Source organism: Antedon bifida, chromosome 4, assembly GCF_963402885.1.
Source record: "Antedon bifida chromosome 4, ecAntBifi1.1, whole genome shotgun sequence".
Classification (NCBI taxonomy): domain Eukaryota; kingdom Metazoa; phylum Echinodermata; class Crinoidea; order Comatulida; family Antedonidae; genus Antedon; species Antedon bifida.
The window spans coordinates 8,595,800-8,610,053 of record NC_136229.1 but is presented as its reverse complement, the minus strand read 5'-3'; the positions used below and the strand labels follow the sequence as shown (position 1 = coordinate 8,610,053).

Sequence of the window (14,254 nt, the reverse complement as noted above, 5' to 3'; positions counted from 1 at the left end):
GTTTTTGTCTTTTTTAAGGCTATGTATGGCTGAATGTTGCTCTTTTGTGATATTTGTTTGTGGTGGTTTGGTGGTTTTTAAAATGCTAGTAACCTTACCTCGTACAATATCTCTTTCCGCTTCAGTTATTTGTTCACAGGCTACTTCAGTGGCTACGATCACATCCTGGATGGGTAGCGTTTCTTTGGCAATCGCAAAATTCAGGCCTTTTTCTAGTATGTCGTGCTCGATCGGTGATAGATTCCTGTCTGACAAATTTACTACCCATTTTTCTTTCAATATCGTGCCGTTCAAATCTATTTTTTTGTTTATGTTATTTCTTAGTTTCTTCGCCTTTTCTTCCCACCATGAGAGTTTGTTTACATGTCGTTCCTTTGTTTTGATAAACTCTGACTCTTGACATTTCTGTATGAAGTTCCGGATATTGTTCCTATCCCCCCCGTTCGTAATATTTTGATCTAGTTTTCTTTCTAGTACTACTTTTCTTTGATCTAGATTTTCTATATTGTTGGTGATTACCCTAATCCGTTCTCTTATTAGTTGTTTTTCCGCTTGTTTTATGATGCTGTGAGCTTTTTCCGTGTTTATTGGACAGCTGAGACGTAGACTCGGGGGTGTGATGTTTTTACGTTTACATTGTAATGTAAAAACCCTATGGTTCCGTTGGCGGGAAACCTTCCTCACTAATTTTTCTTCTTGGCGAACAATATTTATTGTTTCCTCACCATAGATCGTACGTAGATTCTCAAAAAATTTCATCTGGTTTCAAATATATATTAAATAAATCAATGTTAACTTTTTGGTTAAACCAGTTGACAAGTACTTACTTGCTACGTTTCAGCTACTTTCAGTAGCCTTGATCACGCAAATGACGTTGACATGATGTTCTGTCATTCGTCATAGTTCGGTGACTTGCGCCATCTTTCGTCTGATGTTCAGCTTTCTGCTGGGACACCAGCAGAAAGCTGAACATCAGACGAAAGATGGCGCAAGTCACCGAACTATGACGAATGACAGAACATCATGTCAACGTCATTTGCGTGATCAAGGCTACTGAAAGTAGCTGAAACGTAGCAAGTAAGTACTTGTCAACTGGTTTAACCAAAAAGTTAACATTGATTTATTTAATATATATTTGAAACCAGATGAAATTTTTTAAGTATATTGTATTTACTAGTAGAAATGTAAAAATTGACACGTCAAATCAACTTTGCTAATTAATACTGATATTATAGAACGAGTAAATCAAACAAAGTTTCTTGGTGTTCATCTAGATGATAAATTATCATTTGCATATCATGTAAATTCAATCGCAAAGAAAGTTTCAACAGTTATAGGCACCATGAATAAAATAAAACGCGTACTCCCATACGAAATCCTATTAAAAATATACAACTCTCTCATATTACCTAACCTAACATATGCAATAACACTATGGGGATCTACTAATCAAACTATTTTAAATCGTCTTTATATTTTACAAAAGAAAGCACGAAGAATTGTTTGCAACGTTCTTTTTCATCATCCTTCTATACCACTCTTTGCCCGCACACAAACATTAAAATTATCTGAGCTGTACCAAAAAAGTGTTGCGATACTCATGTTTAAGTTTCATCATAAGAAGTTGCCTATTACTTTTGATTCTTTCTTTGCTACAACAATTCCAAACATAATTATGAGACAAGGGCTAAATACAATTTAAGCACTGCTTTCAAAAGGACCCTATTGGGCCAACAAAGTGTCACATACAGAGGCACTAATGTGTGGAACTCACTACCCAATGACATTAAAATGTCAACCAGTATTGGTATGTTCAAACATAAAATTCATGATATGTTTGTCACCAGTTATCTTTAATTTTAAGCTACTGGTTAATTCATTTTCTCTCGACATTTGATTTGTTATTATCACTGCATTATTTCTATTGTTAGTATTTTTATCGTTACAATTAATATGGTACATTATACTGTTTTTATTTATTTATTTAATTATTTATCTATTTCAAATTGTTTTCGTTTTAAGGGGCTTTGCGTCTAAAGCATTAGCTTACAGCTTAACCCCATTCACAACTTCAATTAATTTTGCATGTACTTTGTATTATCTGAGATTGTGAATAAAGTTATATATATATAAATAAAGGAAAGTTGGTGAAATCATTCTTATTTTTTTTTTTGCTAAACGTATTGTCTAAATATTAATATTCATTAAGTCAGAATTATTCATAGGTAAAAAAATGTGAAGAAATATTATTTTATTAATCCCCTTCATTTACACTTTTTGCGTTCCATACTTTAACGGGGCCGAGTTGACTGATTATTTTTTGGCCGAGTTGACGTGAGGCCGAGTTGACTTGAGGCCGAGTTGACTTGAGGCCGAGTTGACTTGGGGCCGACTTGACTTGGGGCCGACTTGACTTGGGGCCGACTTGACTTGGGGCCGACTTGACTTGGGGCCGACTTGACTTTGGCCGAGACGGTTTAGGGCCGACTTGGATCGAAATCGTGTCAAATCCATCTAGCCTAGTAGGCCTACTACTATTACCCTACTAGATTCTTTTTTTAGTATTAAAGTAGGTCTATCTATGATGCCTACTAACTACAGAGGCTAGGCCTGTACTAATAGTAAGCAATCTATCTTCACCTGGCGCCTCTACTGTGACTATGTAGACCTGTAGCTTGGCCGGCTAGGCTGCTCTTCCTCTAAGTCTAGTAAGCTAGCCTAGGCCTAGATAGTAGAGGCCTTCTTTCTCATCCAGACATACAGGACCATCCTCTGTCTGACTCCTCACGTCACACACATGATGCCCACCACCCATTTTATAGTTTTTTACTTTATGTTTCAAATAATACTAAATGTTTTTTACCTGTTTCACAGATACTAAGCCAAAGTCTAATCTTCAGTACACATAATATACAATTTTCTTGAAGAAAGATAATTATGAATCATACAAAAAAGACGCCGACGATGATCGCGAAATGATGCACAACATGTGTTTAAATCCGGGCTATCGTCGCTCTGTATTTTAAGAAAAATTTGAGGGCTCCCTTCTATTTTTTTGTGTGTGAATCATAATTATGGTAATTACAACAAACTCCTTTCAGGTAGCCTCCTTGGCGCAGTCGGCAGCGCGTCAGTCTCATAATCTGAAGGTCGTGAGTTCGAGCCTCACAGGGGGCACCAATTTTTTTTTTATTTAAACTTTTATTTTATTTATTAATTAAATAATATAAATAATAATCCAAAATACTAGTGATGTACTCTTTCTTATATTAGATTTATTGTCCCCAAAAAACATGAAAAATAATTAAGTTTAAGTCAGCCTTTGTTAATGACCACTTCCAAGGGAAAAAATGTTTTCACTCGAAGACAAAATAAATGGTTAAATTCAACCGAAAAACCTTGGACTTTTTTATGCTTTTAATTATATTTTTTTCGATCTAATTTTTGGTCAAAGTGAATAGCTATTATGTAACATTAAAATGGCATATTAAGCAAAAAAAGTTATCTTTTTTTTTTCAGGGGGACAATGTCTTTAATGGACATTATTATTATTATTTTATTATTATTATTACTGCCTTTCCGCTGAAAAGTCTGCCGACATTTCCGCTTAGGCTGCTCCGTAAATCTCTTTTACTGTATTATTCGAGATGGTTATTAAATTCAATTCTATTTTATTTTTCAAATGAAATGTAATAATAAAAAAAATGAATGCACTTAATGTTGGAGAAACTTAAATAAGCCTAGATGGCTTTAAGGCTATAATTATTTACACCAGAAAAAAAAGAGTCAAAAAGTATATATAGGCCTAAATAAATATTTCAAGAAATAAATAAATAAATAATAATAAATAAATAAAGGGAAAAAATAAAACATTCAAAAAAGTACCGGTACGCCTACATACACAAGCACAACAAGATACAGGACAAAACACATGACAAAACGATGGATAAAAGTTAACACTTGGTTTAGAGGAGAGCGACTAAAATGCTTATCCACGTGGATAGATTTGTTTCTAATGACGAGATCGACACGTCACCTTCACCAATAAATATAAATAACTTTCATGTTTTTTTATATTGAATAATAATAATACAAAATACTAATGATTCAATTGAATATTACTCGCTTTTATTGAGATGGTTATTATACTATTCCAGATGCCGCAGTCGATCCTCACCCTCCAGACTTGCCGATAATTTTAGTAAGTGTGACGTACATAATTTCTTTTGACAACCAAATAACAATTTGACAACACTAAATTACTACCTCTAATGTTTATTTGTTTCACTTTTCTGTCACCCATAATTAGCAGTTAACATATTCTGGCCTTTAAAGTAGTAAAGTAAAGTTGTGGCTTGTTTTTTCCGGACACACACAAGATGATCGTTTATATTATTTTATTTTATGTCTTTAGGCAGTGTGGCCAAGGAGTACCAATACTGAATTAATCAGTGTCCTATCAGATAGAATAATTTCCGTTCTCTTATTCAATATTAATCAAAATAGTTAAAAATACACTGAAGTAAAATTAAGTCTTTGCAGCGTGAGACAGACCAATACAGATGTGTGCATCGTCGGTTCTAGGCCTACTTCTTATATTGGAATTCCAATACAGACGTGTGTCTCGTTGGTTCTAGGCCTACTTCTTATATTGAAATTCCAATACAGATGTGTGCACCGTCGGTTCTAGGCCTACTTCTTATATTGAAATTCCATTTGGTATGTTATCGGGATGGAGATTGTAGTAGGGAAATTCTCTGGTAGAATTTCTTTTATCAATCGTAGTTGCTGCACTTCTGAGGTCTCTTCGGAATCTGAAAAATAGAGGTGTTTACCATTATGGGAACTTTTCGACATGGCACCAAAACATTGTTCACGTATGGGTAATAACCAATCGAAATTGTGATAGGTTTCGCTACTTTAGAATTGGGGGGAAGCTAAATGATCATTTCTTTCATTTTTAGGCCATTTCGGATATCACGCGCCATGCAATCGAAGCCTGAAACTAAGAAAACACAAATGGTTCAATTCAAAACTATTTTATTACGCATGGAATTGAGGTAATAGTGTGGAGAGCTGAAACATTTTGGTTCAAAGTGTATGGGTTTTGATTGAGTACAGATACATCTATTGCGAATATGAGCTCGATTCACTATAAAATGGTATAATGAGCCCTTATTGTAGGCCTACTCAACCAACGTTACACATTCAGACGTAAGCGCAACGCAAGTGATTTGACCAATCAAAAGCGATAGATTACTGTCAATGGTCAACTCACGTATGTGTGTTTCTACGACGTCATTTCGTTAAGTCAAAGCGGCGGAATCAAGCATAAAGCTATATTTATCTTATTTGTTTCACGGACGAAAGATGGTATCGTTCTGTGATGTTCCATTTTAACAATACAGCGCCGTCTTCCCTCGTTCCATGAAACGGAACAAGTGTGAATTTAGCTTTAGACGTATTTTTTTCTTAGCTTAGGCTTATTTATCCTTTATTGTTAATTGCAACAAAATTAGAATAGAAACCAGAAAGATTAGTAAGGTTGTTATTTAGATAAATGTTTAGGATGAATTGAATTAAATTGCTGTTCTTACTGTTGTAAAGCTTCGCAACATTCTTCACTGTATAACCACGTGCTTTCAAATTCACCAAGTTTACTTTTGCTTCTTAAACTCCATAGTTTGACAACAGCAAGCATGCCAAGCATCTTGTTCTTTTCTGGTAATGCCGCCATTAAATCAGATTCTGTCCGTTCAGACTAGATGAGAATACAATAATTATTCACTCGAGTGAAGCGTAGACTACTGACGTAGGTCTTTTTTTATTTTATTCAATGCACAGCCAAGATATATACAAAACACCTCTGACAGGCAGAGAGTAGGCCTATCCTGTACAAAAATGTTGACACCAAACTGCTTTTACCATTTTAGATCTAAAAACGGTTACAATTGAACATTGAAATTTGGATGTTTGAAATAAATGTCTCTTTGTGACGTCTAGAGGCCTACTCGTCATCATCCATTTCATAATTTCAAAACAAGGATATTTATACAGTAAGCCTACCTTATCCAACGGCGGATCTCCCCTCAACAGGGTTGGATAGGCTGGTGGATAGGCGTATGATTCGTAAATGTTATGTTGTGATGATGCATATCCAGCACTAGCTATGTAAATTATCACTGTGAACATTTCAATAACCTGTTCACGAGAATCGAACCCATCATTTCCTGGTAAACCCTGTTTAGAAAATATTACCGTTTTAGTACAAAGGGAAGAGTGGAATTACTACAAAGCGATATCCTCGTCATCTGGAACGGGTTAATAACATTGATGAAGACCACCTCCCAACTCTCCCGATAATGGAAAAAGTCCGATTGTTCGAGAGGAGTCATCTCACGCTCCAGTAGGCTATAATTTTAACTTCTCTAGATAGAGAAACAGAATAGATGTTTATAATCAAACATGCATTGTTTAATTAGGAAAGAGTAAAATTACGCTTGTACACTTTCACAGGTTTAATAAGTGAATACGTTGGCACCATATTTTCCGGCGTTGGCACGTCTGATATACGTACATAGTGTATTCTGTAAGAAGCAACAACCCATTCACATTCATAAAAGGAAAATATCATTTAGGCCTACAATAACATTATTTTTTTTACCGGTATCGCACATCCACCAGCATCTACATTCTTTGACAGTGTGCTTCGAAACCCATGCAATTCAAAGTCATTTTCAACATGATCGTCTGTCTCTAAAATAAGATAAAATCATTTATATAGGTTTAATGTTCGTCAAGAATTTCTTTTTAATGATCAAAAAAATATTTGATAAACAAGTTTTACGAAATTTGCATGAAGCTGTGTTGAATAACATTTCAAGAAGAAAAGGTTAAGTTTAACATGATTTTGGATCATCAAAGAATAACTAAAGATCATTGAACTTAACTTTGACAACATTTTGTTTTCTTTTTCTTTAAGCTACCTGTTCCGATACAATGTTTATCACTCCCAAATGTTAATGTTATATAGGTTTTAAACATAATTAAAATTAGTTGAATTACCAAAAAATGGAATTACTATTACGCTGTCGATTTGCACGAATAAATCGCCAGTGGAAAACAGGCTTAAGGTTGTCATTACTATTGGTCTTAACGTTATGCCAAAAGACAGCTACGCTCAAGAATAGTGTGAACTGCCGTTCATGATATACTATAGAGGTAGACTAAATCAAGGCTTACTGTAATACGCATTGACAACAGTCGCTACATATTTCTTAATAGCGTTCCATATGAGTAGACCGTCGTCCCTGTAGTGAAAATTTGGCAGAACGTCCTCATCAAACACTCCACGTGCTTTCAAGTTTGTAGGAAGTACTTCTGTGGTTTTAACTGTTCGAGTTTTACAATCGTTTCGGACAATTTTGAAGGAGCCTTCGCAGCCCATCTTGAAGAAGGAATCGAATGTACCATCAGTTCCAATCAGTTTGTTAATAACTTGGCTGAATGCAAAGATACAAAATAAATCTCAAACATTTTGTTACAGGAACTTATCTTTCTAAGTAAAAACTGTAAAGTCAGGTTTGCAGTATATAGGCATACACCATGTGTTTCCAAAAAAGAAGTTTAGAATGTCTCGACATTTCCGTTATATTAATTGCATAACCACGAAGAGTAAAGACAACAAACACATGGTGTACCGCAAACCTGACTTTACTTTGGTTCTACGGCATGTAAAATAAACAACTAGGCTTTGGCATAAAGCCATATTTGCGGTAATCTTTTCAAGTAGTACCGCAAACCCGGCTTTCAAATTATAACATTGCTTACCATGTAACATTAGATTCATAAAGTACGTGCATTCTAAATTGTGGCTTAAATTGTATGAGCGGATGACACCAGGAAAGAGTGATTTAACTTCACTTTTTCTTGTCAGCACAGTATAGCCACACGAATTCAGAAATCAACTTTAGGTCCCATGAAAAAATAAAACCTCTTTTATAGATGAAAAATATTGTCTATTTTCTTATTCAGCGCCGGTGCAAGGAGAAAGTTTTCATATAAGGACAAGATATCATTCGTATGGGAAAATACACCATCTCGTTCATGTTTCTTGGCTGTAAATTTTATAACAATAACAAAAGATGTTTGTATCAAATATCTGTAGGCCTACATACCAATTGGTTGCCATCACATCCTGTAAATGAGGAGCAAGCAACCTGTGGAGAGGATGAGAAAGAGAAAGATGTCTGTGCATCGTAACAGCCACTGACTCCAAGATGAAGTAGATAAAGCAGTAAGTCGAAGACTGGTGGTACGAAACGTCTGCTAAATTGAACCACATCTTGGCTAACTTCCATGTGTATTCCGGGTCATTAGGCAAGAAAACCTGTCAAGTCGATACAATAATGTATTACTATTTTATTTATTTTTTTAAATTATTTTTTATTTTTATAACCAAGATAGTGGGACTAACGATTTTCTTTCGATTCTTTTCGCTTTCTTTTTTTTAATTTCCCGGACTGATTAGTTCCTGAAAATGAAAACAATGGAATGGTGAATTACTGTGATGACAAATAATTTAGAAATAAAAGAATTTCTTCCCGTATTTCACGCTTTGATCATAATTGTCTTTTACAATTATTTATCTTTTCTGGAAAATATTACATTTTGTTTTACTAGACTATATAATTTCCAAAGTTGTGGACGAATAAAGTTCTTTTCTTAAACACTACCAAAACCAAAAATGTTGAAATGTACCGGAGGTTTAACAGCAGCATGCGGAGGCGCCCTCGTTAGTTGAATTGCGATTGGTCGAAGTTTTTTATCGCCTCCAAGGAAATATAATGCAAACGGACATGGTAACTGAAAGATAATAAATTCAAAATGCTGGTACAGTATTGTCTTTCTTAATGGTAAATGTAAATTAGACTTTATACACAGTAGCTAAATTCTGTGTATCTAGGCAAATTTATGATAAATGTGACATTATTTTTACCCAAACCTTAAGCTCTGTCTACACTCTCAAACTAGTAATTGTAGTGATATGACGTCATCGGATTTTACATTTGGTAGTGTAAATAGAGCTTTAATTAGACTTTTTACACAGTAGCTTAATTTAATCTAGTGTAGCTGGGCACATTTATTTTTAATCTAACCTCAAAATAATTCTTATAATTTAGTTGGAACATGTGGCTCTGTATACAGTACTTTCCTATTGTACTGAACATGGAGATTCCGCTACAGCAGTACAGAGGTTTTACTTTTGTATTAGAATAATATGTGAATGAATGTAGAGTATAATTTATTAAAAAACATGTATTAACTTACATATTTAATATCAACCATCACGTGATAGTCTATAACAAAAATACGTTTTTTTGTTAAAGCTTCTTCAAATTTTAAACCTTCAAGAAACGGCTCAACCATATCGTCTGTGACGTAAAACCTTCAAAAAACATAACAAAAGAAAGTAAGTCTAAGATCAAAGAATGATTGTATAGTATATAATATTAGAATTGTTCGCTTTTTTATCCATGGATTAACGTATTGACAAAAGTTACGCACACAAACTTATAAAATATTAACCAGCTTTTTAACTTCAACTGGGCCTATAAGCTTCGGATTAAGTTAGCTGCTACTGAAACAATTTCTTCACAGCCGTGTAAGTCTAATTTGAAAACCACTCGAAATCTATTTTTTTAAATTAATGCAGCTAAGCTCTAAAAAAAAAAAAACATTCACGTCCAGGATTTGACATGTTTTTTAAAGAAGCTTTAATATTAACTAGGCCTGCATTTTCGATTTTTTCGACAAACTAAAAATGGTGACATTTGACCATCATTTTGTTACGTTATTTTTGTAAATGTTTGAAATGGTGGGGTTGCTTTGCGTCAGGATGGGCATTGAGAAGTATGTACTTAGTATAAAGTACAAATTACGTCAGAGTAGGGCAAACATCTGACCAATTACGTTATTTGTTAGTACGTTAGTTGTTACGACAATGATCAATTGCGATTCTGTATTCGTTTACATAGTTAACAAGGACATATACATGGCTGCAGTCGCGTGCGCAAATTTAAGTTTACCGACCGACCGACCGACCAACCAACCGACCGACTAACCGACCAATATAGTGAATTTGCACTCGACTAAAAATAACAAATCGTAAGAAATAGAGAGAACGTGAAAACTAATTAGTGTAGATTAATACATCAAAGTGACAAGCTAGTTAAGAAGCAATATCATAAAATGTACATACCCTTCTGGTAATTTTTCACAGAGTTTGATTTGAGTTGGGTTACATCCATTGAGGGCATTGTTTCCAAATACTTCATCGCTGTCCCACGTATCGATAGACTGTTGAAATAACATAACATTGTATTTAACAATTTTGGCCTCTTCGTTCACGAAAATTCCAAAAATAATACGAACTAAATTGACCACAAATTAGTGCCACTGAATAATCACCATGATAGTCCATATTGTATACTCTAGTTTTGGTTCATTTACTTTAATAATTATTATTATATACGGTTATAAGAATTGTTTATACCTAATTACACCAAAGCTAGGCATATTTATTTATCTAGCTATTCGCCTTTCAATCGGTGGCACTGGCAAACACAACATGAAAAGTCAGTAGGCTATATGTAATATTTAACTATTCGAAATATTTTACAAGATACAATACAATACACAATAATCAGGAAGTATTTTAATTCAAACTAAGACACGTTTTTTACCAGACAGTGCTTAAATATAAAAAATGTCAGGAACTGTATTTTATTAGAACATTGGTATATGATTCTGCCAAAACAACCATTGAAGCTGCAATCAATTTTTACTATCATGCAATTAGAAATAATCTTTGGTGACCAATAGGACAACATATTTGTTCTAGTAGGCCTACATGGTCATTATAGCAAGAAAAGACGAATGACAGAACAAATTAACAAGAAGGAGGTGTGGTGGACAAGAAACCAGAAGACTTGGCTGTTTCAAATCAGTAGGCCTAACTTCATTCTCTTCGTTCGTCTTAATTGAAAACCTTGGTAAAAAACGTATTCTGTCCGAAAAAGTGCGCACAACCAAGAAGAGCCAGCCGCCTCCAAAAGGAAAACATTATGTAGGACTGATTATACGGGACATACAAGAGAAGCTAGGCCTTATATATTCTGACGACTGCTCGTTGGTTTTGGTTACGTTTCTGAAGAAGAATAAGGGGAGACATACAACTTACCGATGGCCGATGAAAAGTATACTTATAAATTGTTTCAAAGTCAGCAAGAGATTTGAAGTTTCTGGCAGTAGCTATTGCGATTAATTCAGAGTTGATTCGAAGTTTACGGGCGGTTGATGTAAACGATTTCTAACAAAAACAAACAATAACACAAATATTGTATTAAAACTGTGTGTCCGATCAACATCCTAAAATGTTGTCTGATTATAATCTATAATATATATATAGATATATAATCTAATGAAAGTCTAATATTCTCTGATCACTCCACATTCATTTTAATGGAGCATTCTTCTTCTTAAACAGAAGCTTCTCATACTATCTTTTGCAAACAAAGTGGTTGGCTTCTTTTCGAGGTTTTGTTATATAATGCTCTATTAAACAGCTTCTGAAAGGGTATGTTTTTAAAACTTATTTTCACAGCATTGCAAATATTTACCAGTTGATCCGACCGAAACTTTTCGTCACTGGGAAGTGTTCGTACCTGAAAAATAATTGACATTACTAATTCGCATCCATTAATCCGCATCCAAATCAAATGCATAATAATTATAGTAATTTCAGTACTTGTGGGATGATTGTTTAAATTAGGCCTATACAGCTATAATTACATTATAAAGCATAAGTTTAATTACGTCAATGACTTTTTAAATAGGTAACGATTTTAATGTTTTAATGTTTACATTTTTAACATTCTCAAAAGATTTTCTCAATTTCCGAAATCAATACATTTTACTGATTACCGATTATCGGAAATTCATTACCATGGAGAAAAGATCGATACAGAATGTGTATGTTCATACCTGTACAGGTAAACCAGGTATCTTCTGCCAATATTTGTAAACGTTTCGTTTTCCCAAGAGTTCCTCTTTACGCTGTCTGTGCTCTGAGTCAAGCTGAGGTAATTGGCAGTCATATCGACTCCATCTGAAAAATAATCACAGGTAATAATAACGCTATGGGGTTTGAGCAAGCCTAGTCCCAGTTTCTAAATACCCATTTTTCAGCCGTAGTAAACAATAAGCTACCGCATGGTAATCCTAATGATTCCGTTCTCTTAAATATAACTGCCTAAAGGAGCGGCGTGGAAAGAATAAAGGTAATAATGAATAAAAGAGACCGGAGGTAAATTGGAGATCACTGCACTTTTCAGAAAAAAAAACATGTAGGCCTAACCATGGAGCTATAAATAACCAAGGAAATTATAAATTTGCATTGATTCAAGGTCAAATTTTAGAATTGTATTTTCCCATACCGATTTCTATTTTGCAACTTAAGCCTCTCCTGATAGTTTAATTAAATGTTCAATTCATGTTGTAGCTTTACCATTTGCAAGGTGTCTCAAAAAAAAAAAAAAAATATGCCGCAGTGAAAATAAGACCTACTATACCGGTACGTACAAGAGCTAATTAAGACATATATTGCTTGTTTGATCGTTATTTATTTGGTGTTGTAAGACTATTAAAACGTGTTATTTTGTTTGATGTTTTTATCTGTGTTTATTTTAATTGCTATGTTATATATTTGTTCACTCATAAGCCAGAATTGGCTGGTCGACTTGTTGTAAACAAGAGTGTGATTAAATAAATAAACACAAAAATATAATCCATATTCACCTCACAAGCTGCACAATGATGCATTTAAACTGTAACGATGATTTACCTAATTTAGCTTCATCCCAAATATTTATTTTTAACTTCCTTTTTTCACTTACAAAATAGTTACTATAGTATTTTAAAACTTGAATACAATTTGTTAAAAATATCAGTCTTATGTGATCTTTTAATAAATGTTTAGACAAAATCTGTAATTTAGAGGACGTTCCAAAGTGGGCCAAGTAGGCCTACGCGTTGCTGCCTGGGAGTGCTAATCAAACTTTGTAGAGTTGAAAATGGGCCGCTATATTTATTTTTCACACTGTGCCAATTAGACTATTATAAATCCATTCTATGGTGGTTATTGTTTGTTTAAGTTATCAAATAATAACAGTACAATATGTACTTTTACTATAAAACAGGGATGTTTACATTTGACAAAGGATCGACATACATTCCAAACATTGTATCGTAATATTCCTACTCTATTGTATAATTGGTCTCTGACGTTTTATTACCTTCTCTGTTATTGTATTGTATTACCGTAACAGACACGGGTGCGGTTTACTTGCTTACCTACTACCGAACAGTAGCGTAATAAACCTTGACTGTACTACATTAGGCCTACTGAATTCTCACCTTGTTTTAGTTCCGCCTTTAATCCACCTGTTGATGGGGAATTCATAAAATTTTCCGTTTACATGATCCGTAACGATAATGAACTCGACGAGCCAGTTATCCCAAAACAGCCACCTGTCTCGCCAAAGTTCAATCTTCACGATTTCACCAAAGTCACGGAGATTCTTAATCGGGAATCGATCATTATGGCCTGGTTCAAAATCATCTCTAAACCGAACGTCGAGTTTGTAATCTTTAGATCGTTTACCAGTATTGTTTAAAAACGCTATGAAAATATTACCGTCTGTACCGGCTCCTTTGCGATCAGATGTTTTGACAATGACCTCGTAGTTTTCTGTAGTGTTTGACGAAGAGTTTCCCATGTTTATACCACTTGACCGCCAAGCACGATTCTAATCTGGTTATTATAACAGTAGCAGGAACAACATAAAAGAGACAACAATTATAAATTGGTGGTGAACGTCGTACCGGCCGGACGCGATTTACTTCCTGAAATGTTACTCGCAATGAGTACAAATACCAGGCTCTTAAAATGAGGTCATTCCTATCGGAAACCCATGGCAACAGAGGGTTAACATAAAGGCAATTCCAATCGACAAGAAGACTCGCCTAACTTTCCTTTACGATATGTGTTGATTGTGATTTTAGGGCAATAGACCATGAATAACGGTGTTTTGAAAAAGGGTCAATGTCGTTCATATGCAAATTATATAATGAAAGAAACGAAACCATAAATAAACGTTATTATTCAAGTGTAACTGTACACGATACAATATAA

General features: G+C 34.3%; 1 protein-coding gene and 1 non-coding gene across 2 annotated transcripts; one reads left to right on the top strand and one right to left on the bottom strand.

The window, feature by feature from the left end:
- The first annotated feature begins 3,104 nt into the window (after positions 1-3,104).
- On the top strand, positions 3,105-3,177 carry Trnam-cau (transfer RNA methionine (anticodon CAU)). Its single transcript has one exon. It is a non-coding gene; the product is annotated as a tRNA-Met (tRNA).
- Positions 3,178-4,257: 1,080 nt separating this feature from the next.
- On the bottom strand, positions 4,258-14,101 carry LOC144840534 (polyunsaturated fatty acid 5-lipoxygenase-like). The gene is made up of 13 exons (XM_078696368.1): positions 13,477-14,101; positions 12,046-12,169; positions 11,682-11,726; positions 11,243-11,371; positions 10,262-10,359; positions 9,331-9,448; positions 8,761-8,865; positions 8,178-8,389; positions 7,243-7,502; positions 6,665-6,756; positions 6,067-6,240; positions 5,598-5,761; positions 4,258-4,814 (listed from the first exon to the last, which is right to left on the bottom strand). The coding sequence occupies exons 1-13, from the start codon at positions 13,836-13,838 to the stop codon at positions 4,700-4,702; spliced, it is 1,998 nt and encodes a 665-aa protein (XP_078552494.1). The 5' UTR covers positions 13,839-14,101; the 3' UTR covers positions 4,258-4,699.
- Between the last annotated feature and the right edge of the window lie 153 nt (positions 14,102-14,254).

Excerpts from the sequence above, each read along its gene's own strand:
- LOC144840534 (XM_078696368.1), bottom strand. The coding sequence starts at position 13,838 with ATGGGAAACTCTTCGTCAAACACTACAGAAAACTACGAGGTCATTGTC. Across the intron at positions 6,757-7,242 it reads TGTTGTCAATGCGTATTACA|AGACAGACGATCATGTTGAA; the intron begins GTAAGCCTTGAT and ends ATCTTATTTTAG. Across the intron at positions 4,815-5,597 it reads TGTTGCGAAGCTTTACAACA|ATTCCGAAGAGACCTCAGAA; the intron begins GTAAGAACAGCA and ends TCTATTTTTCAG.